This window comes from Trichomycterus rosablanca, chromosome 6 (assembly GCF_030014385.1).
Source record: "Trichomycterus rosablanca isolate fTriRos1 chromosome 6, fTriRos1.hap1, whole genome shotgun sequence".
Classification (NCBI taxonomy): Eukaryota; Metazoa; Chordata; class Actinopteri; order Siluriformes; family Trichomycteridae; genus Trichomycterus; species Trichomycterus rosablanca.
This window is the reverse complement of record NC_085993.1, coordinates 49724687-49752639: the sequence shown is the minus strand read 5'-3', so window position 1 is coordinate 49752639 and position 27953 is coordinate 49724687. Positions and strand designations below refer to the sequence as shown.

General features: G+C 43.4%; 2 protein-coding genes across 3 annotated transcripts; one reads left to right on the top strand and one right to left on the bottom strand.

Annotated features, from left to right (window-relative positions):
• Positions 1-1233: 1233 nt before the first annotated feature.
• nasp (nuclear autoantigenic sperm protein (histone-binding)) lies at positions 1234-14586 on the top strand. 2 transcript variants are annotated; one of them, XM_062997098.1, is made up of 15 exons: positions 1234-1391; positions 5826-5864; positions 5956-6069; positions 6466-6546; positions 6627-6736; positions 7560-8074; positions 8251-8319; positions 8697-8767; positions 8844-8917; positions 11499-11687; positions 11802-11974; positions 13424-13492; positions 13569-13643; positions 13991-14119; positions 14400-14586. In XM_062997098.1, exons 1-15 carry the CDS (start codon positions 1354-1356, stop codon positions 14436-14438), a joined length of 1785 nt encoding a protein of 594 aa, XP_062853168.1. In that variant the 5' UTR covers positions 1234-1353; the 3' UTR covers positions 14439-14586. The 2 variants fall into 2 exon arrangements, with proteins under 2 accessions (XP_062853168.1, XP_062853167.1); XM_062997097.1 differs by lacking the exon at positions 7560-8074 and having other exon boundaries at positions 1237-1391; positions 8243-8319.
• A 1171-nt stretch (positions 14587-15757) lies between these two features.
• ccdc17 (coiled-coil domain containing 17) lies at positions 15758-27939 on the bottom strand. The gene is made up of 14 exons (XM_062997096.1): positions 27727-27939; positions 26124-26225; positions 25127-25180; positions 24660-24771; positions 23461-23602; positions 23248-23355; positions 21811-21944; positions 21608-21730; positions 21097-21203; positions 20897-20967; positions 18953-19135; positions 17558-17765; positions 16299-16409; positions 15758-16178 (listed from the first exon to the last, which is right to left on the bottom strand). Exons 1-14 carry the CDS (start codon positions 27937-27939, stop codon positions 16047-16049), a joined length of 1800 nt encoding a protein of 599 aa, XP_062853166.1. The 3' UTR covers positions 15758-16046.
• Between the last annotated feature and the right edge of the window lie 14 nt (positions 27940-27953).

Here is a 27953-nt window from a genome sequence, read left to right as displayed (position 1 = left end):
AGATTGTAAATGGTTATTATGACTGTGCTTGTAGAATCACCTCTGGCGAGGCGGCACGGTGGCTTAGTGGGTAGCACTGTCTGGGTTTGATTCCTGGTCCTTTCTGTGTGGAGTTTGCATGTTCTCCCCATGTCTGTGTGGGTTTCCTCTGGGAGCTCCGGTTTCCTCCCACAGTCCAAAGACATGCAAGTGAGGTGAATTGGAGACACTAAATTGTCCAAGATAGGTTTAATATAACCTTGTGAACTGATGAACCTTGTGTGATGAGTGACTACTGTTTCTGTCATGAATCGAACCAAAGTGTAAAACATGACTTTAAAATCCTAATAAATAAATAAACTCTTTGCATGATACTGACAGTAATGTCAATGGTATGATTTTTATTGATTTTTATTGATTTTTATTTCATGGAACTGCTTTTCTTAATAATATTTTAAAATAAACTAACGTGGCTGTTCATCTTGAATATTATTATAAAAAGATTACAAATGGTTATTATGAGTGTGCTTGTAGAATCACCTCTGGCGAGGCGGCACGGTGGCTCAGTGGGTAGCACTGTCTGGGTTTGATTCCCAGGTGGAGCGGTCCGGGTCCTTTCTGTGTGAAGTTTGCATGTTCCCCCTGTGTCTGTGTGGGTTTCCTCCGGGAGCTCCGGTTTCCCCCCACGGTTCAAAGACGTGCAGGCGAGGTGAATTGGGGATCCAAAATTGTCCAGGACTGTGTTTGATATGACCTTGTGAACTGATGAATCTTGTGTGATGAGTGACTACCGTTCCTGTCATGAATAAATAAACTTTCTGGATGATACTGGGTAGTTATGCCCCTGATAGGGGCAGTTGTAGCCTAGCGGTCAAGGTGCTGGACTAGTAAGCAGAAGGTTGCTGGTTCAAACCCCACCACTGTCAGGTCGTCACTGTTGGGCTCTTGAGCAAGGCCCTTAACCTTCCATTGCTTAGACTGTGTAATGTCAGTCGCTTTGGATAAAAGCGTCTGCTAAATGCTGACACAGTAATGTCAATGGTATGATTTTTATTGGCTTTGGCATGGAACTGCTTTTCTTACTAATATTTTAAGTAAACTAATGTGGCTGTTTCTCTTTAATACTATTATAAAAAGATTATAAACAGTTATTATGAGTGTGCTTGTAGAATCACCTCAGGTCCTCAGTGCTGCTGGCCCTTTAAATGAATCTCCCGCGGTTTGGGAGGGTCACAGTTCGGCGGAAGTGAACGCAGCGCTTCTGTATTTAAAGGCGCCAACATAACTCGATGCACTACTAGAAGCATATCTGCCATTTTATGTGTCTCAGTCTTCTCTAGTGTTTATTCCAGCGTTCGTTCATATTCCTACAACATGCCTGAAGAGACCGCGGCCGCTTCGAGTGCTGAAAAGTAAGCTGAATTACTTCTGTTAGTAGCTGCACATGCTTTGGTTCAGACGGTGGACAATGAAAACCACATTGTTGGGGGGAAATAACACACAAAACTGTTTAATATTATCGTTTAGCGGTTTATATTCTCCACTTTTATTGAAGTGTAGTGCGTAAATAAGACTGGAAGACGCTTTAATTTCGTTTAACTGCTCTATTTGGGTCCAAATCTGCCTTTATGTAGTGTGCGTACTACCATACTACCATACTAACTAGTATGCTCCAGTGTTGCGCTGACGCTGGCTGTGACGTACTACTTAGTACGCAAGTGTAGTACGCTAGTGTAGCCCCCAGCGTGTCGTTTGGCGGGAGAGTGGAGATGCTAAAGTTGTTAGCTCGGTTAGCTTAGCATAGTTAGCTTAGCATAGTTTGCTTTCAGTTCGGTCAACTGTTTACAACATGCGCGCTGTTCATGTATGAAAAAATTATAACTTTAATAAGCTGTTTAATAAATATCGGTGTAAGGTGACGCGTGTGCAGCTTTTGTGATGGATATTAGGATTAGTTCGTTGTAGTATGTGAAGTTAGTGCAGACCAAGTTCAAGACTCAGTTCAAGACTCACTACAAGTCGATTATTTGCTAATTAAATGTATGAATTAGTATATTATCCCCCCAGCAAACTAACTAAGTGACAGTTTTGTTTTTTTTATATTTGCATGTGGTAATTCAATACAATTGCGTTTAATATTGATGTACACGTTTTAGAAACAGACACTAACTCCAAATCTCTCAAATTAAATAAATTTTTCCAGCCTTTGAGGTCCAGGGTTATAACATTTAACTGAAAGTATGTATTTAGATTAAGCTAAGATTGCTGGAACAGTGTCATTTAAACTACTACTAATGTCTTTATGCACAATCCCATCCCAAAATGACTGTAGTTTGTAGTTTTGTGCTTCTAGATTGGTCTATTCATAAATTCAGACACGTGACTCTTTCTAGAACTAAAATTAATTAAAGTGCATAAAAATACAAGTCCAACCTTATTAACAATACCAATTTTCAGTGTTCAATAACACTTCTCTTTACACTTTAGGGACAGTGGTAGCCTAGTGGGTAGAGCTTTGTGCTATCAACCGGAAGGTTGGTGGTTCAAATCCAGGCTCTATGCAGCCACTGTTGGGTCCTTGAGCAAGGCCCTTAACCCTGTCTGCTCCAGGGGCGCCGTACGATGGCTGACCCTGCGCTCTGACCCCAGCTTCCAAACAAGCTGGGATATGCGTAGACAGAATTTCATTGTACTGTACATCTGTATATATGTGTGTGTGTGTATATATATATATATATACACAGTGTATCACAAAAGTGAGTACACCCCTCACATTTCTGCAAATATCTCATTATATCTTTTCATGGGACGACACTATAGACATGAAACTTGGATAGAACTTAGAGTAGTCAGTGTACAGCTTGTATAGCAGTGTAGATTTACTGTCTTCTGAAAATAACTCAACACACAGCCATTAATGTCTAAATAGCTGCAACATAAGTGAGTACACCCCACAGTGAACATGTCCAAATTGTGCCAAAATGTGTCGTTGTCCCTCCCTGGTGTCATGTGTCAAGGTCCCAGGTGTAAATGGGGAGCAGGGCTGTTAAATTTGGTGTTTTGGGTACAATTCTCTCATACTGGCCACTGGATATTCAACATGGCACCTCATGGCAAAGAACTCTCTGAGGATGTGAGAAATAGAATTGTTGCTCTCCACAAAGATGGCCTGGGCTATAAGAAGATTGCTAACACCCTGAAACTGAGCTACAGCATGGTGGCCAAGGTCATACAGCGGTTTTCCAGGACAGGTTCCACTCGGAACAGGCTTCGCCAGGGTCGACCAAAGAAGTCGAGTCCACGTGTTCGGCGTCATATCCAGAGGTTGGCTTTAAAAAATAGACACATGAGTGCTGCCAGCATTGCTGCAGAGGTTGAAGACGTGGGAGGTCAGCCTGTCAGTGCTCAGACCATACGCCGCACACTGCATCAACTCGGTCTGCATGGTCGTCATCCCAGAAGGAAGCTGACGCACAAGAAAGCCCGCAAACAGTTTGCTGAAGACAAGCAGTCCAAGAACATGGATTACTGGAATGCCCTGTGGTCTGACGAGACCAAGATAAACTTGTTTGGCTCAGATGGTGTCCAGCATGTGTGGCGGCGCCCTGGTGAGAAGTACCAAGACAACTGTATCTTGCCTACAGTCAAGCATGGTGGTGGTAGCATCATGGTCTTGGGCTGCATGAGTGTTGCTGGCACTGGGGAGCTGCACTTCATTGAGGGAAACATTAATTCCAACATGTACTGTGACATTCTGAAACAGAGCATGATCCCCTCCCTTCGAAAACTGTTCGAAGCAGTTTCGAAGCACTTCGAAGCAGTTTTCCAACAGGATAACGACCCCAAACACAACCACCAAGATGACAACTGCCTTGCTGAGGAAGCTGAAGGTAAAGGTGAAGGACTAAACCCAATTGAGCACCTGTGGCGCATCCTTAAGTGGAAGGTGGATGAGTTCAAGGTGTCTAACATCCACCAGCTCCGTGATGTCATCATGGAGGAGTGAAAGAGGATTCCAGTAGCAACCTGTGCAGCTCTGGTGAATTCCATGCCCAGGAGGGTTAAGGCAGTGCTGGATAATAATGGTGGTCACACAAAATATTGACACTTTGGGCACAATTTGGACATGTTCACTGTGGGGTGTACTCACTTATGTTGCAGCTATTTAGACATTAATGGCTGTGTGTTGAGTTATTTTCAGAAGACAGTAAATCTACACTGCTATACAAGCTGTACACTGACTACTCTAAGTTATATCCAAGTTTTATTTCTATAGTGTTGTCCCATGAAAAGATATAATAAAATATTTGCAGAAATGTGAGGGGTGTACTCACTTTTGTGATACACTGTATATATACACACATACATACACACACACACACAATAGTGGGTGGGTGTATATATTATGTGTGTGTGTGTATATATATGGTAAAGTATATCTATATCTTCTATTGTATTTTTCTGATGTAAAACTCCTTACTAGAAACTTCTGTTTTCTGACCTACATGTAAACCAGTGTTGCCACTCTTTATTTTAGGAATTCCTAAGATCTTGCCACAAAAATCCCAAGATTGTACTAAAAATCCCAAGTAACTGAATGTATTTTCACAATTATTCACAAAAAAACAAAAATCCTGAGTTATTTGGCAAAGAAAAAGCAGGATTAGTATCAAAATATTAATGTCTTCCAAACCCGGCGTGTCCCATCTAATCTAAAGTCAGGTTTTAAACTGTCTACACTACGGCGATTGAGAGCTTTATTTGTGCAATCTATCGCAACAATGACCAAAAACCAAGTAAACTGCACGGCTGGCAACGGACATGACGTCATGTTCTTGTGTTTAAGACGATATAAGATAAGATAATCCTTTATTCGTCCCACAGTGGGGAAATTCAGTGTTGCAGCAGCGAAGGGATAGCAAGGCTCTCGGTACAAAAATAGACAAATTAACAGTACAGTGTATAACAATATAGACATTAGTAATGTCAATAATACACACACATGAAAGTAAAGAAGTAAATGTACAGTAGCCATAGAAATGGCTAGTGAAAACCATTGCTTATTATTTGGTAGTAATACACACACTGCAGAACGCTGATCATGCCATAAATAACACAAGTGTATGAAGTGGTGTAAAAATCGAAATGAATAAATAAATAAATAAAATAGTACACTGTCATTCCTTATTTACGACTGTGGGCCATTTCAATTAAAAATAGCGCCGCTCATGTGGCGCAGCGGTAAAGTACGCTAGCGCACCAGAGTTGGGGTTTCGGATCTCTGGACTGGGCTGGGCGGCTGCATGAACAACGATCGGCTGCTGTTCGGGGTTAGGGGTAAGAAAGTCGGATCATAGGTCCTCATAACTGGTGCGACTGCGGCCCCTGCTGGCTGACCGATGGCGCCTGCACGGGGCTGAGGAATAATGCCGATGGGGGTGTGGCCCTCCGTACACAGGACCCGTCGGTGTATGTACTCGACTCGTGCAGGTGGAAAAAAATGCAGTCTGTACTGACTGTACTCATTCAGCGGTGAGGGGTCGAATCATTATAGAGGACGCAATCGGGGTAATTGGACATGACTAGATGGGGTGGGGGGGGGGGGATTATTTATTAAAAAAAAAATTAAAAAAAAGTGAGATTCCTTGGCAAAACCCTTAAATTCCAAGTAGACCTGCAAAATCCCAAGATCTTGGGGGGGAAAAATTCCAAGTGTGGCAACACTGTTAACTGTATCTTGTAAGTGATTTAATTGTGCCAGCTCAAGTTAATTTATTATCCAGCTGGGAGTTTTTTTTGTGCGTGATCCAAGTCTTAAACCATTTTTTTCTCCCCTCTTTTTGAAGCGTTGAAGAAAAACCCGGCTCATCCAGCGCCCCGGAAAGGTAACGTGCAGACGGTCTGAAATTTGGTGCAACTATTATCCAAACCAGTTTGTGCAGGAGTGATGACCTGAATGTTTAAAATTGTTTGCAGCTCTGCAGATGTGGTCGAAGAGGCAAAGAAGCTCATTGGGACTGGGAACAGGCACCTGGTCATGGGTGACGTTGTCTCTGCAGTTGGTGTGTTCCAGGAGGCTTGTGCCATGCTGTAAGAACTGGTTATGTGTTTGCTTCGTATACGAATAGCCTTGTAATAAAATCACGGTCCTGCTTAACGGGCTCGGTTGATGACTTGTAATGTCTATTTAACTAGTTCATCAAATAGAAATGCTACATATTTAAGTTATTAAATAACTTCACAAGCGTTGAGGGACGAGTTAACATCATAATGGTCAAGTTTAAAAATTGTTTTAGTTTTGTAATGTTCACTATGGAAGCACTTCTCTAAATTGCTCTGGATAAGAGCGTCTGCTTAATGCCGTAAATGTAGTTTTGCTGCCTCTTGTTGGCACACCTTTGTAAAATAATGATCGCCTTAGTGTAACAAGTGTACTTGACTTTGATCTGTGTAGGTTTTTGATGTGTCTTTTGTCTTTCTTGCCAGAGCTGAGAAGTATGGTGACACGGCTGACGAATGTGGAGAGGCTTTCTTCCTCTGTGGGAAGTCCTTGTTGGAGCTTGCCAGGTGACGACCAAAATTCAGTTTTGCTCTTGGATCCTGGATTTCTTCTTAAGCCGTAATGACTAGACGTTTCCGTTTTACAGGATGGAGAACTCCGTCTTGGGTAACGCTTTAGAAGGAGTCCCAGAGGAGTCCTCGGAAGAGGCGGATAAGCAGAACGACTCCAAGATCGAAAGTGCAGATAACCTAGATGGTTGGTATTCTGGTGTGGGGGACGTCGGAAGAAATGATTGTAAATAAACATCACGATTAACATTGTGCAATTGGCAGATTCGAACATACCCCCATTCATGCTGTTCCTCAATGGTCAGGACCACCACAGAGCAGGTATTATTTAGGTGGTGGATCATTCTCAGCACTGCAGTGACACTGACACGGTGGTGGTGTTAGTGTGTGTTGTGCTGGTATGAGTGGATCAGACACTGACTCACTGTCACTGCTGGACTGAGAATAGTCCACCAACCAAAACATCCAGCGAACAGCGCCCCGTGGGCAGCGTCCTGTGACCACTGCTGAAAGTCTAGAAGATGATCGACTCGAACAGCAGCAATAGATGAGCGATCGTCTCTGACTTTACATCTACAAGGTGGACCGACTAGGTAGGAGTGTCTAATAGAGTGGACAGTGAGTGGACACGGTATTTAACAACTCCAGCAGCGCTGCTGTGTCTGATCCACTCATACCAGCACAACACACACTAACACACCACCACCATGTCAGTGTCACTGCAGTGCTGAGAATGATCCACCACCTAAATAATACCTGCTCTGTGGTGGTCCTGACCATTGAAGAACAGGGTGAAAGGGGGTAACAAAGCATGCAGAGAAACAGATGAACTACAGTCAGTAATTGTAGAACTACAAAGTGCTTCTATATGGTAAGTGGAGGTGATAAAATGGACAGTGAGTGTAGAAACAAGGAGGAAATCCTTGTTTGGCAGCAGTTATCAAGTTAGTGTGCGAACGAGTAGATTTTAATAATTCACACGTGTTCACAATACTTCTACCGTAATGCAGAGAAAACCAGAGACGAGCTCCGAGAACAGGTTTATGACGCAATGTCGGAGAATAACCGAGCTGACGAAGGTGCGAAAACGGCTGAGGGGGACGAGATGGAAGATGATACAAAAGAAAATGAAGCACCTGCGCAGAAGCAAGACGAAGAAGCTCCTGTTACGAAGGAAGCGAAGAAGAAATCCCCTCTTAAAGACAAAAAGCCGTCTCTTCTTAAAAGCGGAGCGGAGAAAGCTTCTCCATCAAAGACCGATGAGAAGAAGGACTCTCCTGTCGAAAACGTACAGGCGAAAGAATCGCCGGTTAAAAGTGAAGAGAAGCCCGCAGAGTGTCCCGCTAAAAGTGTGGATACGGCCTCTAAGAACGAAGCTGAGGAGGAGGAAGCAGGAGATGCCGCTTCCAAGCAGGAAGAAGCTGAGAAGATAACTGGTGGAGAAAAGGAGGCTGATGAGAAGGAAGTGAAGAGCACAGAACAGCAAAGTGGGGATGATGAAAAGACCGAGCCTATGGAGGAAGATGCAGGAGGTAGACGGTTTAAACATGGAGTGGCACCTGGTTATGGGACGGGACTTCACATGGTTAACCCTCACTGGGCTTTAGCACACGTTTGGTGGTGGTTTTTGCATAGCAAATATTCAAATGCTGCTTTCTCTGATTAAATTTTGTATAATCTCTGCCTGGCACAGATGAGCAGGAGGGGGATGATGAGGAAGATGATGATGACGACGATGATGAGGAGGGAGAGGGAAACGCAGAAGGAAAGGTTTGTGTTCTACCCAGCGTTTATAAAAGAACCTGAAAGGATTACCTAGTGGCCGTTTACGATTTTCTTCTCATCTGTACTGGGTGGCTCAGTGGGTAGCACTGTCGCCTCACAGCAAGGAGGTCCTGGGTTCGTTCCACAGGTTTCTGTGTGGAGTTTGCACGTTCTCCCCGTGCACGGGTTTCCTTCGGGAGGTCCGGTTTCCTCCCGCAGTCCAAAGACGTGCAAGCGAGGTGAACCGGAGATACAAAATCGTCCATGGCGGCGTTTGGTGTTAACTTGTGAACTGATTAATCTTGTGTACCGAGTCGTGAACGTAACCAGTGTAAAACGTGACGTTAAAATTTTAATAAACTTCTCGTCTGTGCTTGTTGCAGAATGAGGACGAAGTTGGAAACCTTCAGCTGGCGTGGGAGATGCTGGAAGTGGCCAAAGTGATCTACAAAAGGTATGAAAGCTTGGTATGGAGCCCTGTCTCTCGTTTAAAATTGCTATAGATCTCAAGAACATTACTTTTTATGCAGGAAAGAAAACAAAGAGGACCAGCTAATGGCAGCACAGATCTTCTTAAAGCTTGGAGAAGTTGGTGCTGAATCTGGTATGTTAGGAGCTAAAAATCAATATTTTAATCCTGAACATGTTCCCTGTTTTGGTTATAGGCATCATCATTACATCTGTGCAATCTTGTCTTTGGTAGGGTTACAATTAATGATTTACAAGAAATGTCTTGCAATTTGGTGAATTAAGCAAAATGTTTGAATGTTTCAATGAACAGCAGCAATAACTACAAACAATGTAGACTACCTCTACCATATTCCGCTAGCACACCGGTGCCGAGATTCTGAACTCCGTTCGGCTGGGCACCATCTGGCGGTCACAATTAGCAGTGCTTGCAAGCAGATACTAATTGGCCACTGTATGTGCAGGGTGGGGACCGGACTATGTCGAGTCAAGTCAACTTTATTTATATACCGCTTTTTACAATAGACATTGTCTCAAAGCAACTTTACAAAATCCAGGACCAACAGATACAAAAAACCCCTGTTGAGCAAGCCGAGGGCGACTGTGGCAAGGAAAAACTCCCTGAAAATTACAGGAAGAAACCTTGAGAGGAACCAGACTCAGCAGGGCCCGTCCTTCTTGGGTGGCCAGGAGGATACTTTAAATAAATACACGATTTACACAGAGCATACGAACACAGAATTAAATGATCTAAAAGTCATAACTGGTAATAAATAGATAAATAATAATAGTTGTTCTTCGCTGTAGTCTTCAATAATGTCTGTAGTGATTTCTTGTCATTCTTGGTGCAATTACTCCAGACCAGTCACATCCGGCAGGAGCAGCATAGTTGTCACGGCAGTCTCGACTTTAATCCTTAACCTCGGCGGGTGAACAGGTTTCCATCAGAACGACTATGTGTGGGTGGGATCTTCATATGCTGTGTAAGGACCCTGATTGGCGGTAGAGACGCCTGTGCAGAATGCAGGGGCGAGAAGAAAAGGCCTGTGCACGCGTCGGAAGAGGCGCGCTCTCCTCGGATGCGGTCGGGTATCCCTCGGCAGCGGAAGATGAATCGAGGGTGCTAAATCGGGAGGAAATTGAGGAGAAAATGCCCATGTTCTACATATGGCCTTAAAACGTGCAGAAGCGATTAAAAAAATGAAATTATATCGTGTACAGACTCTATCACGCCTTAAAGCACTGAAAACATGTACACCAGACCTTTTATCAATAATACTGTACACAAAGGCCAGTCAACAAACTAACTGACCAGAAGTAGAAGGTTCTGTTCGATACCAGGATACAGTGGGATAGTGGGAAATAAAAAAGCAGACACATTTAGTCAGGGAAAAATCAAGACAAAACATCAAAATTCCATCAGCATTCAACAACCACGACCACTGATTAATACCTACATTAGGGACAAATGGTAAAACGATGGATCACACAGACCAGACATACCCAAACGTCAATAGTAAGCCAAGGACACACTACATGAAGTGCGTCTGCGTAGAGAGACCTACAAACAGGCAAGGCTAATGAGCCCCAAGGCTAATGGACCAAGTTAGGCATATGACACAGAAACCAAACACCTGATAAATGAAGGAAAAAAAACCCAAGCTGTGAAACCTGAACACTCATCATAACACATTCTGACCCTAATGCACTGGTGCCATAATCGATATCCTCACCCAGAGCAACACAAGAAGGTCCTGGGTTCGATTCCAAGGTGGAGTTGGTCCGGGTCCTTTTCTTGTCGTTCTCATGTTCTCCAAGTGTCTGTCTGGGTTTGCTCCCACAGTCCAAAGACATGCAAGTGAGGTGAATTGGAAATACAAAATTGTCCATGACCGTGTTTGATATTAAAGACGAAGTCGTCTCCGGGGCCGCTCGGGTGGCGCAGCGGTAAAAAGAGACGCGCTGCAACCAGGGCTGGATTCTGAGAAGCGTGGTATCGAATCCAGCCTTGCTTTACCGGCTCGAAGCCGAGCGGCTATATGAGCAACGATTGGCCGGTCGCTCGTGCGGGGGGTGGGACGAAGAACCGGATGTGGGTCTCTCTCGGTCAGAATGCGATCGCGTTCTCTGCCGGCTGATTGGAGGCGCTTACACAGAGATGGGAGAGGGTGCCCTTAGGGTGTGTCTCTCCGCATGCAACGCTAGGTGGCGCCAAAACTCGTCGATGTGTGGGTGGCAAAGATGCATCCGGCTGCCGCTCGTGTTTCGGAGGGGATACGGGTTAGCTTCAATCACCTCCGTCAGGGCAGGGTTCGGCGTAGACGGAGAGGAAGCACGATGCTAATTGAACAATTGGATGCGCTAAAAGGGGAGAAAAAGGGGTAAAAAAAAAAGTCATGTCCTGTTATGAACGTAACCACATTGTGTAAAATGTGACATTAAAAAAAAAACAAATAAATAAATAATGTAAGTTAAATCGATGTGTTCAAAATCTATAAGCACATACAAACCAGGAAAACTGAATGCTTTAAGGTGCCAGCCGTCTACAAATGTGTGTGTTATTTTGCCAGGGTTGTCTTATATACGAAGCAATACAGACTCCATGATGATCATGTGCAATAACATTGTGTGTGTTATTAATTATTGGAAGCTATTTTATTCTTGAGTGGATAAAGTTGGACAATGGTCACTGACTAACCCAGTTCTTTGTCCTAAAGGTAACTACTCCCAGGCCCTTGAGGACTTTCAAGAGTGCTTAGCCATTCAGCTGAAGCACCTTCCGTCTCACAGTCGTCTGCTGGCAGAGACTCATTACCAGCTAGGGACGACTTTCAGCTACACGGCCCAGTACAGCCAGGCCATCCAGCACTTCACCAGTTCCATCAAAGTCATCGAAAGCCGCCTGGGTGCGTCATCCGTGTAGCACCGATACGAGTCTGCTTTTCGGCGTCATGATTACGATGCCCACCTTTGTGATTTGTGTTTATTTGGGGTCTACGTTTACTTGCCTGTTCTCACAGCCATGCTCCAGGAAGTGATCGACGAGGCAGAAGGGGAAGAGGGAGCAAAGGATGAAAAGCAGGAGCTAGAGGAGCTGAAGCAGCTGCTACCTGAGATCTCGGAGAAGGTGGAGGATGCCAAGGAAAGCCAGAGGACCGCAGCTGCTGCATCTGAAGCTATCCACCAGACCCTGGTGAGTTTGTGCGAAGTCTGCGCAGGGCTTTGGGGTGGAAGCTCTACTTGAATGAGTGTCGAGGCATTTGTGCTGGGTATTTAAATCTGGGGGGGTTTTTTAAGCTTAAAACGCATTGGGGTCTGTCTGTGGGTGGCTCGGTGGGTAGCACTGTCGCCTCGCGGCAAGAAGGTCCTGGGTTCGATCCCCAGGCGGGGCGGTCCGGGTCCTTTCTGTGCGGAGTATGCATGTTCTCCCCGTGTCTCCCACAGTCCAAAAAACATGCAGCCAGGCTAACTGGAGACACCGAATTGTCCTATAGATACCTGGCCGCTAGGATGCATAAACCAGTGCACTGTAGTGCCGGATAACTAGGGAGCGCATGGCTGTTTGGGTACTGTAGTAATTGTGTAGTGAAGCTAGGGCTGGACGATATGGCTAAAATTCATATCACGATATAACTCCTATTTTCGGTCGATACGATATAATTCCCGATATCGATATGAATAAAGCTGAATACACGACTGAATCAGTCCTTCCTCTCATCAGCTATTTCGTCTGCTTCTTTTTCAACTGTGGACAGTGGCGGAGCCAGACAATTTCTATAGTGGTGGCCAGACTGAGACCATTGCTCACACAGGGGCGGCACAGAAACTGTCCGATACCTTATTTTTTGTATGTGGCAAGTTGCTGTGGATCTAGTAGTGTTTCGGTCACTCACTCGTTTACCTATACAGGCAGTGAATGTCATGTAGAATTACATCAAGCCTAGCATGATAAGCTTTTTATTTTTTTTCTCATTTAAGTGACAAGTGAAAAACTAAAATATAGCTTATAACCTTAACATTATGAGGAAGAATTTCAAAGATATTCCTTTGCAATACTTGATCATTTGACTGCAAACTTGTGTGACCTGATGAGACTCATCTGAACCCCAGAACATGCCAGTGTGAATGCATGGAAAACTCATTTTAATTTTCTTTCAAGAATATGACACATTCTGACCAGCACTGTTAAGCCAAATCAGCATTGAAAATTGACTTTACTTTTAATATCCTTCTACAATGCTGGGGCTTCTTAACACTGAATATTTTCTGTTAAATAGAAGTGTTATTTAAATGCTATTAAATTGCTTTTCGGGGGGGAAAAAACGCCCAATTTAGAGGCAAACCGCCCAATCTGGCAACAGTGGAACACGCAGAGCCCGTTGGTGCCTTTACTCTTAGCGTGCCACAACTAATAAGTATTATAACTTAGTATAACTACTAAGTATCATTAGTACTCAGTAGTAGTGTTTTGATGGCAAAGCTGACGTCACATCACCGTTATTGAAACATTTTCTATCGCGATATATGTCGATATCGAATTATTGTCCAGCACTGAGTAAAGCCCTAGTGTGCTCTGGAAAATATCATTGTCCCAATCTAATCTTAGTTTTGTTGGTTTTCCCTCCTTCCTCTGCATTTTTAGGGTGGTGCGTCGACATCGTCTGGATTTCCAGCCGAAAATGGCGGCTCGTCTTCGTCCACCGTTAGCCAGGTACGTCGGGCGACCTTGTTTATTGGTACCTCATTGTGACGAATCATCGGAATGACTTGCCGACTTTTCTCATTAGATTGGTGTTAAGACCGCTGATGGCGCGTCGTCCTCAAAATCGGCGTCCGATATCTCTCATCTGGTCCGCAAGAAGGTCAGTATCCATCTGATGCCCGTGTTTTTAATTAGATGCACTAAATTAACTCTTGCATGGCGTCTCTGCGAGTGCTGCTTCGCTTTGGGGCTGTCTGTGTTTACTTTCTGAATGAGACGTGACCAGATTTTTGGGGTGCGGCCCCGATTCGAGGAGTGATTTTTTTACAAATTCGAATTGACCGTGCCTACATTTGCAGCCGGTTAATCGGTGTGCATGCTCGGCTGTGGGTGCTCCTCGCCTATCGTGCTTGCTTTGGTCGTGCGTCTGTGCGGTAGATTAGAAGCCGAGGTGGTGCGAGGTCCGAAATAAAGTCTGTTCTATTCCTGCTTTGTGTTCCTGCACAGAGGAAACCGGAAGACGAGAGCCCAAAAAAGGACAGTGATGCTAAAAAGGTCAAACAGGAGACCACAGTTAATGGCAGCAGTGACTCTGCCAGCAACACCAATGGCGTGGAGGAGAAAATGGAGCAGGAGGCGAGTCGATAGGCTTGATGTTTCTGCTTGTAGGGTCAGTGGAGGTGTGGCTGGCCAGTCTGGCTCAAGACAGGGACTAATGTGGATCTCTTACGGCCCTATTTAATTTGGAAGGCTCTGTGTGTGTGTGTGGATTATGGGTGGATCGAATGCTCTGAGGCAGTCTGTTTGTATGTCGTTAGTCTAGAGTGCCGTCATGGCCATTCTGCCTTACTGTTAATATCATTAATACAATTATAAGCTAATTAAAACAGTTTCCTAATAGTGGATGTTTTTTTAGGCTGTGAACTCCTCCACCGCTGCTAAAACTTCGGCGTGATGAGACCCCTCGTCCGACCTCTGATCTTCCAACCAGCACAGCATGTCTGCCTCAAGTCTCCATGGGTGGCATTTATTTGTGTTTTGTAAATAGGACACGTGTCCAATTTTTGTATTGTAAAGTTTCAATAAATGTTTGCATATGTCAACCTGGTCTAACTTTACACTTCGTCTTTGTAAATGCTGTTTAATGTCGCTCTTATTCCATTTAAATGGTAACGGCTGGCAGGTGAGGTGAAGCTATGGAAAGATTTGGGTTCTTTTCAACTCCAAATAAAGATCACCAGATAAAGCTTCCCACACCATCTCATCCTTAAATCATCATCGTGCCCTTCGGAGTACACTGATCAGCCATAACATACACTCGCTGTCCATTTTATCAGCTCCACTTACCATATAGAAGCACTTTGTAGTTCTACAATTACTGACTAGTCCATCTGTGTCTCTGCATGCTTTGTTAGCCCCCTTTCACGCTGTTCTTCAACGGTCAGGACCACTACAGAGCAGGTCTTATTTAGGTGGTGGATCATTCTCAGCACTGCAGTGACACTGACATGGTGGTGGTGTGTTAGTGTGTGTTGTACTGGTATGAGTGGATCAGACACAGCAGCGCTGCTGGAGTTTTTAAACACCTCACTGTCACTGCTGGACTGAGAATAGTCCACCAACTAAAAATATCCAGCCAACAGCGCCCCGTGGGCAGCGTCCTGTGACCACCGATGAAGGTCTAGAAGATGACCGACTCAAACAGCAGCAATAGATGAGCGATCGTCTCTGACTTTACATCTACAAGGTGGACCAACTAGGTAGGAGTGTCTAATAGAGTGGACTCTGTGTTTAGAAACTCCAGCAGCACTGCTGTCTGATCCACTCATACCAGCACAACACACACTAACACACCGCCACCATGTCAGTGTCACTGCAGTGCTGAGAATGATCCACCACCTAAATAATACCTGCTCTGTGGTGGTCCTGACCATTGAAGAACAGGGTGAAAGTAGGTTAAAAAAGTAGGTAAAGAAACAGCTGGATTACAGTCAGTAATTGTAGAACTACAAAGTGCTTCTATATGGTAAGTGGAGCTGATAAAATGGACAGTGAGTGTAGAAACAAGGAGGCGGTTTACAAGATGCCGCATGAGATACTCCAAGCTAACACACAAGCACCTTCTTACAGGGGACGATGCACCAACTTGCCGGCTATGTAAAGATAGACTAACAATTAAACACATAATGACAGCCTGCCAAACACTGAACACAGAAATACTGAAATTCTTTAATGAAAACTATATACAAAACCTGCTTAAGACAACAGCACAGGGGGAAAATACTACATTTTTGATGCATTTAAAGCTAAAACATCTATAATTTGTTTCAAATGACAATAGACTTGGGACGCCACGTATGTACTGCCGTATAAGTCGGCTCAATGTGCTGATACGGTGTTATTTTCAACTTGGGCTTTAGACTCTTGATGGGTGAAGTAGATTTTATTATAAATGGTCTAAATACTCAGCACTGTAGACCCCTAAATTGGTTGAGTTATTAAAACAGTTCAAACAAAAGCATGAATTGTAGTGATTACAGGTCCGATCAGTTTGGTGTCGCCTTTATTTCTCATCCTGACCACCTTCTGCAGGAGAAGAATCTTCATGTTGATTTTGGGAAACTGATGACCACAAAGGATTGGACGGAACGTGCTGCATCTGGCTTTCCGCTGTCATTGCTGAGTGCGAGAACATCTGCAATTAAAACATTAATTTTTTTAACTTTTTTTGTATTTATACATACACTTGAGGTCAGACAGTTACATGAGACATTTATCTCATGGCAGGGTTAGGATTTCAATGATTTCTGCTTACCCTCGGTGGATATTTGTAATGGCTGCTGTTGTTAGGATGGATCTTGATGAGCGACTGTACATCTTCATCTCGAGCGTTCACCACACGAACACAAAGTTCCATCTTACACAGCTGAGGATGAAGAGCACAGAGAAGCTGAGTTCAGGTTACGTTAGATTAGATAGCATCCTCTTCACTTGCATGCTGGGCGGCACGGTGGCTAAGTGGGTAGCACTGTCGCCTCACAGTAAGAAGGTTCTGGGTTCGATCGCCAGGTTTGGCGGTCCGGACCATCTTACAATGCCATGATTGGGCAAATCGCCTACATACACCGATCAGCCATAACATTAAAACCACCTCCTTGTTTCTACACTCACTGTCCATTTTATCAGCTCCACTTACCATATAGAAGCACGTTGTAGCTCTACAATTACTGACTGTAGTCCATCTGTTGCTCTGCATGCTTTGCTAGCCCCCTTTCATGCTGTTCTTCAGTGGTCAGGACCCCCACAGAGTGGTGGTGGTGTGTTAGTGTGTGTTGTGCTGGTACGAGTGGATCAGACACAGTAATGCTGCTGGAGTTTTTAAACACCTCACTGTCACTGCTGTGGTGGTGGTTCTGTGAGGGTCCTGACCATTGAAGAACAGCATGAAAGCACGTTTAAAAGGTATGCAAAGAAACAGATGGACTGCAGTCAGTGATTGTAGAACTACAAAGTGCTTCTATATGGTAAGTGGAGCTGATAAAATGGACAGTGAGTGTAGAAACAAGAAGGTGGTTTTAATGTTATGGCTGATCAGTGAAAGTCACTTGGATGAGTGATGAAACATATCTCGACAACAAACTTGTGTCCAGATGAACTGATTCAACTTCATGGATACCACGTAAACACACATTCGTTCATAATTCATTTCTTTATTTCTACTAACCGCTTTTAACAGTGGGTCCTGGACACACCCTGGACATCACACACTCAGATCCAGGAGCTAATCAGACTAGCCTATCTATCTCCTGCATGTTTTGGAGCAAACATGGAGGTAAAGAATGAACGTCCTGAAAGGGCATGAATTACGCCACTCTAAAACCATGGGCAAGTCTGCGTATGCTGCAACGAACCAGTACCAGTTTTCATTCTGTTGTTTTTTTCCCTTGCGCCCAGTGCTATCGCGAAGGCTCAGTGCCACCCGCTCTTATCAGTATGCATTGTTTACTGAAGATGTATGAAGAAATAAAACAAATATTGGGTGACATTCAGCTGGAAAAAGCACAACAGCTTTACCTGAGGGAGAGAGTTGAGTTGTTCAGGATTGAGAGATGGTCCTACAGGCAGAGATCGCACTGGAAGCTTCCAGAATCCATTCTGAACCTGATTATGCTGATCGAACAAGTGCAGCTTGGTCCAACCCTGAATCTCCTGATCAGACGATTCAAAACCACCAACAGCCTGAACCTCCACCACCAGTGAGAGCGATGGAGACGGCTGCACCCTGCAAGAAGATGTAAAGATCTGTAAAGGTTAGCAGTCATCACCTCATTTATGGCTGCGATAATCACATTATTAGACCAAATGTATGTGGACACCCCTTATATTAACTAGATGCAAACACCCATCATCTCTTTGCGATGGTTCTCAGCTTTCTCCAGTGCCCTCTATCTCATGTCGCCTGTATCAGATTAGCCCTTGATAATGCAACAGGTGTATAACATTTATTAAATAAAATACAAGCTTTCAAATTTGTGGCAGCAGTTTGGGGATGGCCTCTTCCTGTTCCAGCATGACTACCCCATTGTGCCTAAAGCAAGTTCATAAAGACGTGGTTTGCCGCTCAGGTGGCGCAGCGGTAAGAACACACGCTGGAACCAGAGCTGGGATCTCGAATACATCGTATCGAATCTCAGCTCTACCTTGCCGGCTGAGGCTGAGCGGCCACATGAACAACGATTGGCCTGTTGTTCAGATATGGGCGGGACTAAGACAAATAGGGTCTCTCTCATGACTGGTGCAATTATGACCTCTGCTGGCTGATTGATGGTGCTTGCACAGAGATGAGTAAAGAGTGCTCTTATGGTGTGTCCCTTCGCACACGCAGCTAGGCTGCCCTGCACTCGTCAAAGTGTAGGTGATAAGATGCATACGGCTGCTGCCCACGTGTCGGAGGGGGCGTGGGTTAGCTTCGTTCTCCTCAATCAGAGCGGGGATCGGCATTGGTGGAGAGGAAGCATGACGCGCTAAAAAGGAGAAAAAGGGAGAAAATGCATAAAGAAAATATAAAAAAATAAAAACGTGGTTTGATGTAAAGGAAATCCAGTGAGCTGCACAGAGGCCTGACCTAAACCTCAGTGAACACCATTGGGCTGAATTGGAATGCTGATAGTTTGGTGTAAAAAAAAACTCCAGTGACCAGCACAGGACCCTAAACCCTAAACTCAAAGCTATTGGACACATTCGGAATAAACTACAGTGTTACTTGCAAGCCAGCCGTTTTCATACAGCATCAGATCAAACTGGCACAAAACTGGCACAAGATTTATTTAGATTTACAAATTATTTGCAGAAGAGTGGAGCCACTTATCTATAAATTTGGGGGTCCAGCTTCATATGCCCATGCTTTTAAAAGTGTCCACATATTTTTGAACATATAGTGTATAAAAATCACATTTAAATAGAAGTTACCCAAGCACAGGCTGTTTCACTGCCACCAAGGCAAAGTTTTCACCACGCTGGCACTGGACAGGAGGCAAGGGAGTTGGTCTTGCTATTTCCTGCCCCCCAGTGAACAGCCTGGCTACCAGAAAAACTGTAGTAAACATGGCAGCCACGTCCAGCACCATGTCATAGAAGATCACAAGTCCGGACCTGCAAACATGAATTATAATCAGTGTGTAACAGTTCACTTGTGTGATGGAATGACTGTGATGTTATACTGTATGTATAGTAGCTTCGTTAGTTAAAAAAATCAGGCATTTATTTAGTCCATCTTTCTCCTTGTGTTCCTCCTAAGGGGCACGGGTTACAGTTTCATGCCCACCTGCCATGCCTTGCTGCAGCTGTGAGGGTGCTATAAATACAGGCTTTTTGGCCATTTTGTGTTTTTAGTCTCTCTGCGAGGCCGGTACACTAGGTTGGTCGATGCCCAGCTCTCTTTTCCATTGACTCTTTTGATCTTTGTCTGGAAGCTCAGTTGGTTGCCCATTATCTTTTGAAGCAGGCTGGAGTTCTCAGATTTTGGTCTGTCTAGAGAGTTTGGGTTGCCACTAGCTGGTGGATCATGTAGCTGGCAGGAACATCCTTTTCTTTTATGTTTCTGTTCTTCTGATCAGCTGTTAATTTTAGTGATTACTTTTTCATTTTCTGTTTGTAGCCTTTAACAATATTGTTCTACCTTGGTGTCTAGTGGACTGATTGCTTTAAGTTGCTTCTAGATGTGAGTAAGTGTACTGGTAAATGTAGGATGCTTTAGGATAGTGTTAAAGTATCCAGTGTTTTTTGCTTGGGATGAGACCCATGATTGTCTTTACTAATATGAAGTTCAAATACAGTGAAATCATAAAAGTTATGTTTTATGAGATAAATGAGTCACACAACAATAATCGAGATTTTAGTGTTAATATATGAAAAACATCCTCCACAGATTAAGCTGCGAGTCCTGCCTAATGCCAAGTTCACACTGCACGATTTTCCAAGTCGTCAGGTCGCTGTACAGTTCACACTACACGACTGGATCTCTTGTAATCGGGAGTCTTTTAAGTCGGTGTGTATTTCACACTACACGACTGATCACACACTACACCGTCTATCACCGACTGGAATCTCAGGCGAGCTTCTCTGGTCTCCCAAACTCCGTTTTGTCACGAAAACAAACGCTAGAAGTGACGAGGGGTTTAATGATACCACGTCCAAAAATGCTCGTCAACAAGTAGCGAGCGATCAAAGTTTGTGTGCTGATGTGCAGCGTAAAATCAAAGAGGAAAAATAAATGAATCTGAGTGGATTTGGCAACACAACCTGCATGGATTGTTCTGTAGTGAGTTGGAGGTTAATAAATATTTTTTGCAATGCAGCGTGGGTATTATGTTTTGTAGAGAATGATAAGGTCAGAAATACTGTAAAGCTTGTGTGTGCTGATGTATTCTGATGTAAACTAACTTACACCCTTGTCCCACCTTTTTACACTCCTCCCCTGCGTTTCCCCTCACACCATATCTTGCGTTCTCATTGGCTGTTCGACATCGCGCTCATTGCCAGTCGGGCAACTCAGATTCAGATATCTGACATGCTAGAAATCTTGCTTCGGTCACCGAGCCGCTTGGATCGAGTTGTTGAGTAGTTCACACATAGCGATTGAGAGTCGAGTTTCAATCGCCGAACGAACACCGAGTTGCTCCCGAGCCGGCAAATCTAGCCCCGGCCAGTCGCCAAACTCAGGGCAAAAATCGTGTAGTGTGAACTAGGCATAAGTTAAACAGCATGCTTGAGATAGGCTATATTGCTTCAGGAGATCAGTAAGACATAGCATTTGAAAAATGACCAAAACAATCTTTTTAAAACGTTCCTTTTACTAAGAAGAACAGAATAAAACTTAAAAAGTAAAGATAAAAATAAAACAATTTGACTCACACAGGATCATACGGAGCAGGACCAAGGGTGTCCACAGAGTCAAGATCGTGTTTACCGATTAGTGTCTGTTGCTTGCCAAAATTATCCTGCAAGAATCAAGCAAGATATAATACTTAATAATTTCCATTTATAACACTAGCAATATACAGTATTTATCTCATAAATATTTTGATAACAGGTACAGTACGTATAAAACCTACGTGAGTATAGGGATGAGACTTCTTCACTCTGCTTCTCTCCAGCTCTCTTCTTAGGCTGGACATCTGATGGACGTGGTGTCTCTGGATCAGATCCAGCTCTGGACCAGCTACAGCAGAAAGTCCATCAAAATTCAGATCTAGTAAATAAATAGATAACACTGAAGTTTTTGATTCAGGACAGACCTCGACTAGGACTAGGACAGAACTATAGAAATAACTGATGTGATTTCCACCCGAAATTAATCATGTTGTTTTGGTAATGTACTCATATAATTACTTTATTTAAATAAAAGTGCATTTAAAAAAAAAAAAAAAAAAAAGATTAATGGAAAAAAAGTGCAATGCTTTGGAAGGCAGACTTTGGTCAAGCAAACAATTTTTTTTTTTTTATAAATTGTTATCAGTGGGTTGTAATCTGTGTAAACTTGAGCACCTGGAGAGCTTAATGCTTCGTAATGAAATCTTACATGGCTGAAACCAATCAGTAATTCAAGAGTACTAAAATAATTACCATATTTTCCCCTGTTTCTCTCTCTTGCTATCTGCATTCTGAGGATCTCCTCCTCCAGGAGAAGGTTCTCATGCTCCACCGCCACAATATTTGAGTCCAGAGATGAGAGAGAGTTTTTCATACCTGAGGAGAATAATAAGAAATGACAGATTTGCTTCTGATTGAAGGGTAAACTTGAACAGAGAGCATGCATTATCACTCACGTCTTTTCCATGGTCTGTGCTCAGATGTGGATTTGATCTGCTCCAGCGCCAGAGCTTCAGCCTGAAGATCATGCAGGTGAGCCAGCACCTCTGGATTAGAACCACCATTCTGCATATACGCCAGGCATAAAGACCTGTCAACGAAAATAAATTATTCCTTCTAATAGAGAAAGTATAAAGTCAAAGCTAATCAGTACTCATATAGGTCAGAGATCTTTAAAACAATGATGTGGAGGTTCTTCTCACATTCTTAAAGCTTTTAATAAAATAAATGCTCCAGAGAAAACACTCCATGGTCCAGGCTCAGCTAAAGAGAAAGATCAAATGATGTGGACTACCAATATCCAAACTGTGTACAGTCAGGGAAAACACGCATCCAGGCACTTTTGTTTCTTATTTAATTTACACTATATGAACGTATGTGGGCAACTGACCTTGTTCTTTAATGTCTTATGGATTTGACTTGTTTCTAGAGCTCAATTTAAGTCTCCTGTTTCATTTTAGTTTGGAAAGTAACAAACCTGGGTCTGTAAGTCAGGACAAACACCAAGCCATGAAGTCCAAGGAACTGTCTGTGGATCTCTGTGATTGAATGCATAGATCAGTGCAAGGATATAAAACAATATCTAGGGCTTTAATGGTTGCTGTTTCATTCAACCTCGAACCTTCTTAGAGTTAGCATTTGGCCAAACTATGCATCTGAACAAGAAGTGCCTTGGTTTGGGAGGTAAGAAAGGAAAGAAAGCCCCAAAAGTCAATGGTAAATATGGGGCAACTTGTTGGATGGACAACCATCTTTGCAGTAATCCATACATCAGTACATCGGTAGCACTGTCGCCTCACAGCTAGAAGCTCCTGGGTTCGATCCCCAGGCGGTGCGGTCCGGGTCCTTTCTGTGCGGAGTTTGTATGTTCTCCCCGTGTCTGCGTGGGTTTCCTCTGGGAGCACTGGTTTCCTCCCACAGTCCAAAAACATGCAGTCAGGTTAATAGGAGACGCTTAAATGCCCTATAGGTGAATGAATGTGTGTGTGTGTGTCTGCCCTGCAATGGACTGGCACCCCGTCCAGGCATTGCACATCATGTGGCTATACTATCCTTACCGTAAAACATGGTGGTGGCAGAATCCTGCCATGACGAATGGAATAAACTGACCACATCTATGTGCGCCAAGCTTGTAGAGGCATGTACTAAAGACTTGGAGCAGTTACAAGTATTAAATAAAAGGTCTGAATAGTTTTGTGAACAAGATGTCATGTTTTAAAAACTCTTAAACATTTTTTCCCTGTCCTTATGGTTAATTTAGCATCAACTGATGAAAAAAGGGAATTATATATATATATATATATATATATATACATAAAATATATATAAATAAAGTCAAAGAGGTCTGAATATTTTATGAATCCACAATAGGTGTAAAGTAAGCTTAACCAAACCTGATCTGGCTGGAGAGTGGCCCATCCACACAGGAGATCAGTTCACATGTGACATCTCGGGTCTTTTTATCCTCCACATGAACTGAAATAACCTCGGCTTCTTTTACCCTAAAAATAAATTACAGTTCAATCGTGTGAAGCATTCAGTGAAAACAGTGAGCAGATCTTTACTCTGCTGTTTAACCAGGAGCTTCAGATGGTCGTTTCTCTCACCCCTGCAGTCCATTGATCTGAGTGACGAGGTGGTGCAGAACCTCCTCGTTTCTTTCTTCCTGTCCCTTCAGCTCCTGCAGCAACTCTTCCAGATGAGCTTTCTCACTATTTCCACTCAGACCTGCCAGCTGACGCTCTATCTCTGAACACACAGGATTAGAAGGATGGATTATTTTATGATTTTGCAGGAATTAAAACAGTACAATTCCATTGTGCTTCAATCTGCTTTAGTTGGAAACGTGACAGAATTAATAATTATAAACAGCACCTTTATTTAAATGTTCCTTTTTACACAATAAAACATTGGCATTTGGCAGATAACACTATAAACATTACATTTTTTGGTCCAATACATTTTTTCCAGCATTTAAAACGAGGCTGGTATCTATTTCATACACAATATATCACCAAAAGAATTTGGACACTTGACTATGAGCTTGTTGAACATCCCAAGCCCAAACCATAAAAATGAAGTGCCCCATCCTTTTACATTACATTACACTTGTGTCATTTTTAGTTTAAGCAATTGAGGGTTGAAGGCCTTGCTTAGAAGCCCAACAGCGGTAATTTGTGGTCATGGGGCTTGAGCCAGCAATCTTTGGATTACTAGTCCAGTTTCTTAACCATTGCACTACCATTGCCCCTCCATATTAGTTTAGTATTATTCTTTATGCTTTTCTATATAATTTCTTCCAATTTATCGTAGTCAGTTTGTCTCTGTTGGTGGGTATATTGCTGCTCACGCCTCCTCCGACCCGCGCACAGCCCTTAACGGACCCCTTTTCCACCCATGCACTCTGAACAGGCGCCTCTATCCGCCTTACACAGTGTTTGAAGACCCCGCCCACATATTCCGGTCGTCCCTCCATGGAACACTGCCAATTATGCCCGCTAGATGGTGCCCAGCTGACTGGTGGCAACGGTGAGTTTCAAACCAAGGAGTTTAGAATCTCAGCGCTGGTGTGCTAGTGAAATATCCCGCTGCACCACCTGGGCGCCATCTAGATTTTTTTTTTTTTTTTTTTTGAGCTACAGAGCCTCAGGTTCAACAAACAGTATTTTGAGAGAGTTTCTGAAAATGTATTTTAATAATACCTTTACTACTAAATGTGTTTCTGAGGTAATTGAAAACAAAACCTCCTGTGATGCCATAATTAAGAACGGTTGCTTAAATTTGTACAGGAACGGATCACCCTCACCCTCTCGCTGTGCTTCCAGCTGTGTGGTGTGTACTCGGATCTCAGCCAGCTTCTGCTCGTGGTTCTCCTGAAGCTTATTCCCATTAACACACTGACTACCACAATACAGCCCCTGTGGAGGCTGGAGAACAATAACATTACATAAAACAAGCAAGACAGGAATACGCCATAGACAGCAATTACATTCACTCAGTCACATCTAGGGTCTATTTGGAGTGACTAGTTCACTGTCGGCATGTTTTTGGGAAGTGGGAGGTGAGCGAAGTACCCCTGAGGGAACCCACATGGACACAACAAGCAAAACAACTTACAGGCACTGACCAGAGGAGGGGATCAAACCCAGGTCCCCAGGTCCCATGTTGCTGTCCAGATGGCACCCTAACATTACCTGACTTAATCAAATGCATAAAAGGAAATAAAAAAAGTAAACTAAATCATTAGATGGGAGCAAAAAAGATCAAACTGACCTCTTTGAGTCTTCTGGGCAAACTCTCTTCTACTGACATTCTCAGCTTCTGAAACTAAAATGTTCATAAAACATTCATAAAATGTACCATAGGATAGATAGATAAATAGATGGATGGATGGATGGATGGATGGATGGATGAGTGGGTGGACTGGGTGGGTGGGTGGCTGGATGGATGGATGGATGGATGGGTGGGTGGGTGGCTGGATGGATGGATGGATGGGTGGGTGGGTGGATGGGTGGATGGATGGATGGATGGGTGGGTGGGTGGATGGGTGGACGGGTGGGTGGACGGGTGGGTGGACGGGTGGGTGGACGGGTGGACGGGTGGGTGGGTGGATGGATGGACGGGTGGATGGGTGGGTGGATGGGTGGATGGATGGATGGATGGGTGTGTTAGGTTTTTGGTATGTAGGCAGGCAGGTAGTGCATCTGATACTATGGCTTAAAAGACAACTAAAAATAGCAACAGTACAGAATCCATAATTGTTTTATTCATTAATTCATTCATTGTCTGTCTTACCACCGCTTTAACCTGGTCAGGGTTGCGGTGGGTGTGATTCATTGGGCGAAAAGTAGGAAACACCCCAGATGGGTCACCAGTCAGTCCATCACAGTACAGACACACACAGACTCATGGCAATTTCTAGTGGCTCCAGTTGACCTGTTGGCATGTTTTTGGACTTCTGGTAGGAAACTGGAGCACCTGGAGGAAACCCACACAGTCAAAGGGGGAATTCAGTCATTTTCGGCAGCCCCATCTGACCACCCTTGGGAGAAATGTCAGGAGGCGTCACTGCTCAGGGCTGGATGAAATGATCACGATCATGTTCAGTTTGCAAAAATAGCTTGATAATAAGCTTTGATCTTACTGTGCATGATCATGGAGTATTGGGGGCAGATTCTATAGCCTTATTAGATCTGTATTCAGTACAAATCTTGACTAATATTGTGTATTAGAATCCAGAAATCATAAAAACGTGTGAACGTGTCGTCACCTCCTCTGTGAGTTTGCTGAAGACCAGGCTGTTGGTCGTACTGGGATCTTTGTTTGTTTCTTGTTTATTCTGCTTCATCAGTTTCTCCTTCTGCTCTCTAAGCTGCTCATACACACACATATGCACATAATCAATTTATTATTCATATTATAGATTGTAAAGTTGGCACGGTACAATCTGTAAAATGCATGTATATTTACATTTGTGGCATTTATCCAAAATTACTTTTTTATTTGTATTTATTTATTAGGATTTTAACATCATGTTTTACACTTTGGTTACATTAATGACAGGAACGGTAGTAACTTATTACACAAGATTCATCAGTTCACAAGTTTAACGTCAAACAGTCACAGCTCCCGGAGGAAAAGCACACAGACACGGGGAGAATATGCAAACTTCACTCAGAAAGGACCTGGACTGCTCTACCTGGGAATCAAACCCAGGACCTTCTTGCTGTGAGGTGACTTACAATTATGACTGGATGTGATTTTAGCTATTGAGGGTTAAGAGCCTTGCTCAGGGGCCCAACAGTGGCAATTTGGCAGCAGTGGGACTTGAACTTTGTTTATTTATTCTCTGTTTGTTTGTTTATTAGGATTTTAACGTCATGTTTTACACGTACACTTGGTTACATTTATGGCAGGAACGGTATTCACTCACCACACAAGAGTCATTAGTTCACAAGGCCACATCGAACACAGTCATAGACAATTTAGCACCCGAACCCAGGACCTTCTTGCTGTGAGGCGACAGTGCTACCCATTTAGCCACCGTGCCGCCCATTTGTTCCCTGTAAATGTGGTATATGCTAATTATAAAGAATATTTTAATTTAAAAAAATAATAATGCTTGCAATACATTCCAAGTATGGGCAGGGGCTCTGCTTTGTAAAATAATTAAAAACACATTGGCATGGGTAACTTGCACATCTGTAAAGGCCCAATTAATGCCCATATTTTTAATAAGCTTTAGAGCAACATAAGCTGCTGTCTTTTAGGAACATCCCTGCTGATGCTCCAGTGTTTTAGCTGCATGTTGTTTTAGGTTTATATTTAAGTTAAAAGATGAATTGTTGCCCCATTTTAAGTTTGCCAGCTTTCTAGATAAGGTTTTAATCAAAGATGCTTTTTTTATTTGGCTGAATTCATCCACCCCTCAATCTTTACCAGTCTTAGTCTTAGTCTTCCTGTCCATGCCCTGCTTTTTTCTCGTTTTGCTTGAATCATTTGCAAATTAAAAGCAGTCATTCGCCTTTTTATCAACAGCAGCTTCTGTCTAGCCACTATGACGCATGTCACGATGATTTATGCAGATGATTCTCCATCTAACAGGCTCTCTCATCTCTGCTTTTAATTGTTATCACCCACTTTATTCTAAATCGCCGCAGGTCCAGTTCCATCGGAAAAAAAACTGTAAGCAAGACAGGAGTTCCATGGACCATCACAGGGTTTTGGTCAATCCCTACCTTTCTTTCTCCTAAATGTCATTTTAACAGAACTATAGGATTTATAATAAGTACAGTATTATGTTCATGAGGTTATTGTATGCACCAAGATTAAAAAAACACGATATTTATTGATCTATACTTGATTTTACTTACACGAATTAGATCAGGAGTTTTTATCATCCTGGGGCGGATTCCCCTGTACGCCACCTTTCCAGGTTTAATCATTTCCCCCTGCTTTCTCCATGATGCCTTTGGGTTTCCTACCACACTTCCAATACAGAACCGGTGCCTGTGTTTATCCAGAAGGTCGACGGAACGGAAAATCATGTTACAATCTCGACAAGTCAACTCTCCAAAGTGGTCCATCTTTCATTTCATTT

What these genes read in the sequence shown, in the direction of transcription:
- nasp (XM_062997098.1), top strand. Translation starts at nt 1,354, where the DNA reads ATGCCTGAAGAGACCGCGGCCGCTTCGAGTGCTGAAAA. An exon ending in GCCAAAGTGATCTACAAAAG is followed by an intron (nt 8,768 to 8,843) that starts GTATGAAAGCTT and finishes CTTTTTATGCAG; the next exon opens with GAAAGAAAACAAAGAGGACC. An exon ending in CTTCGTCCACCGTTAGCCAG is followed by an intron (nt 13,493 to 13,568) that starts GTACGTCGGGCG and finishes TTTTCTCATTAG; the next exon opens with ATTGGTGTTAAGACCGCTGA.
- ccdc17 (XM_062997096.1), bottom strand. Translation starts at nt 27,939, where the DNA reads ATGGACCACTTTGGAGAGTTGACTTGTCGAGATTGTAACATGATTTTC. An exon ending in TCAGCAAACTCACAGAGGAG is followed by an intron (nt 25,181 to 26,123) that starts GTGACGACACGT and finishes TGAACATTTTAG; the next exon opens with TTTCAGAAGCTGAGAATGTC. An exon ending in CCTGCTCCGTATGATCCTGT is followed by an intron (nt 19,136 to 20,896) that starts GTGAGTCAAATT and finishes TCATGTTTGCAG; the next exon opens with GTCCGGACTTGTGATCTTCT.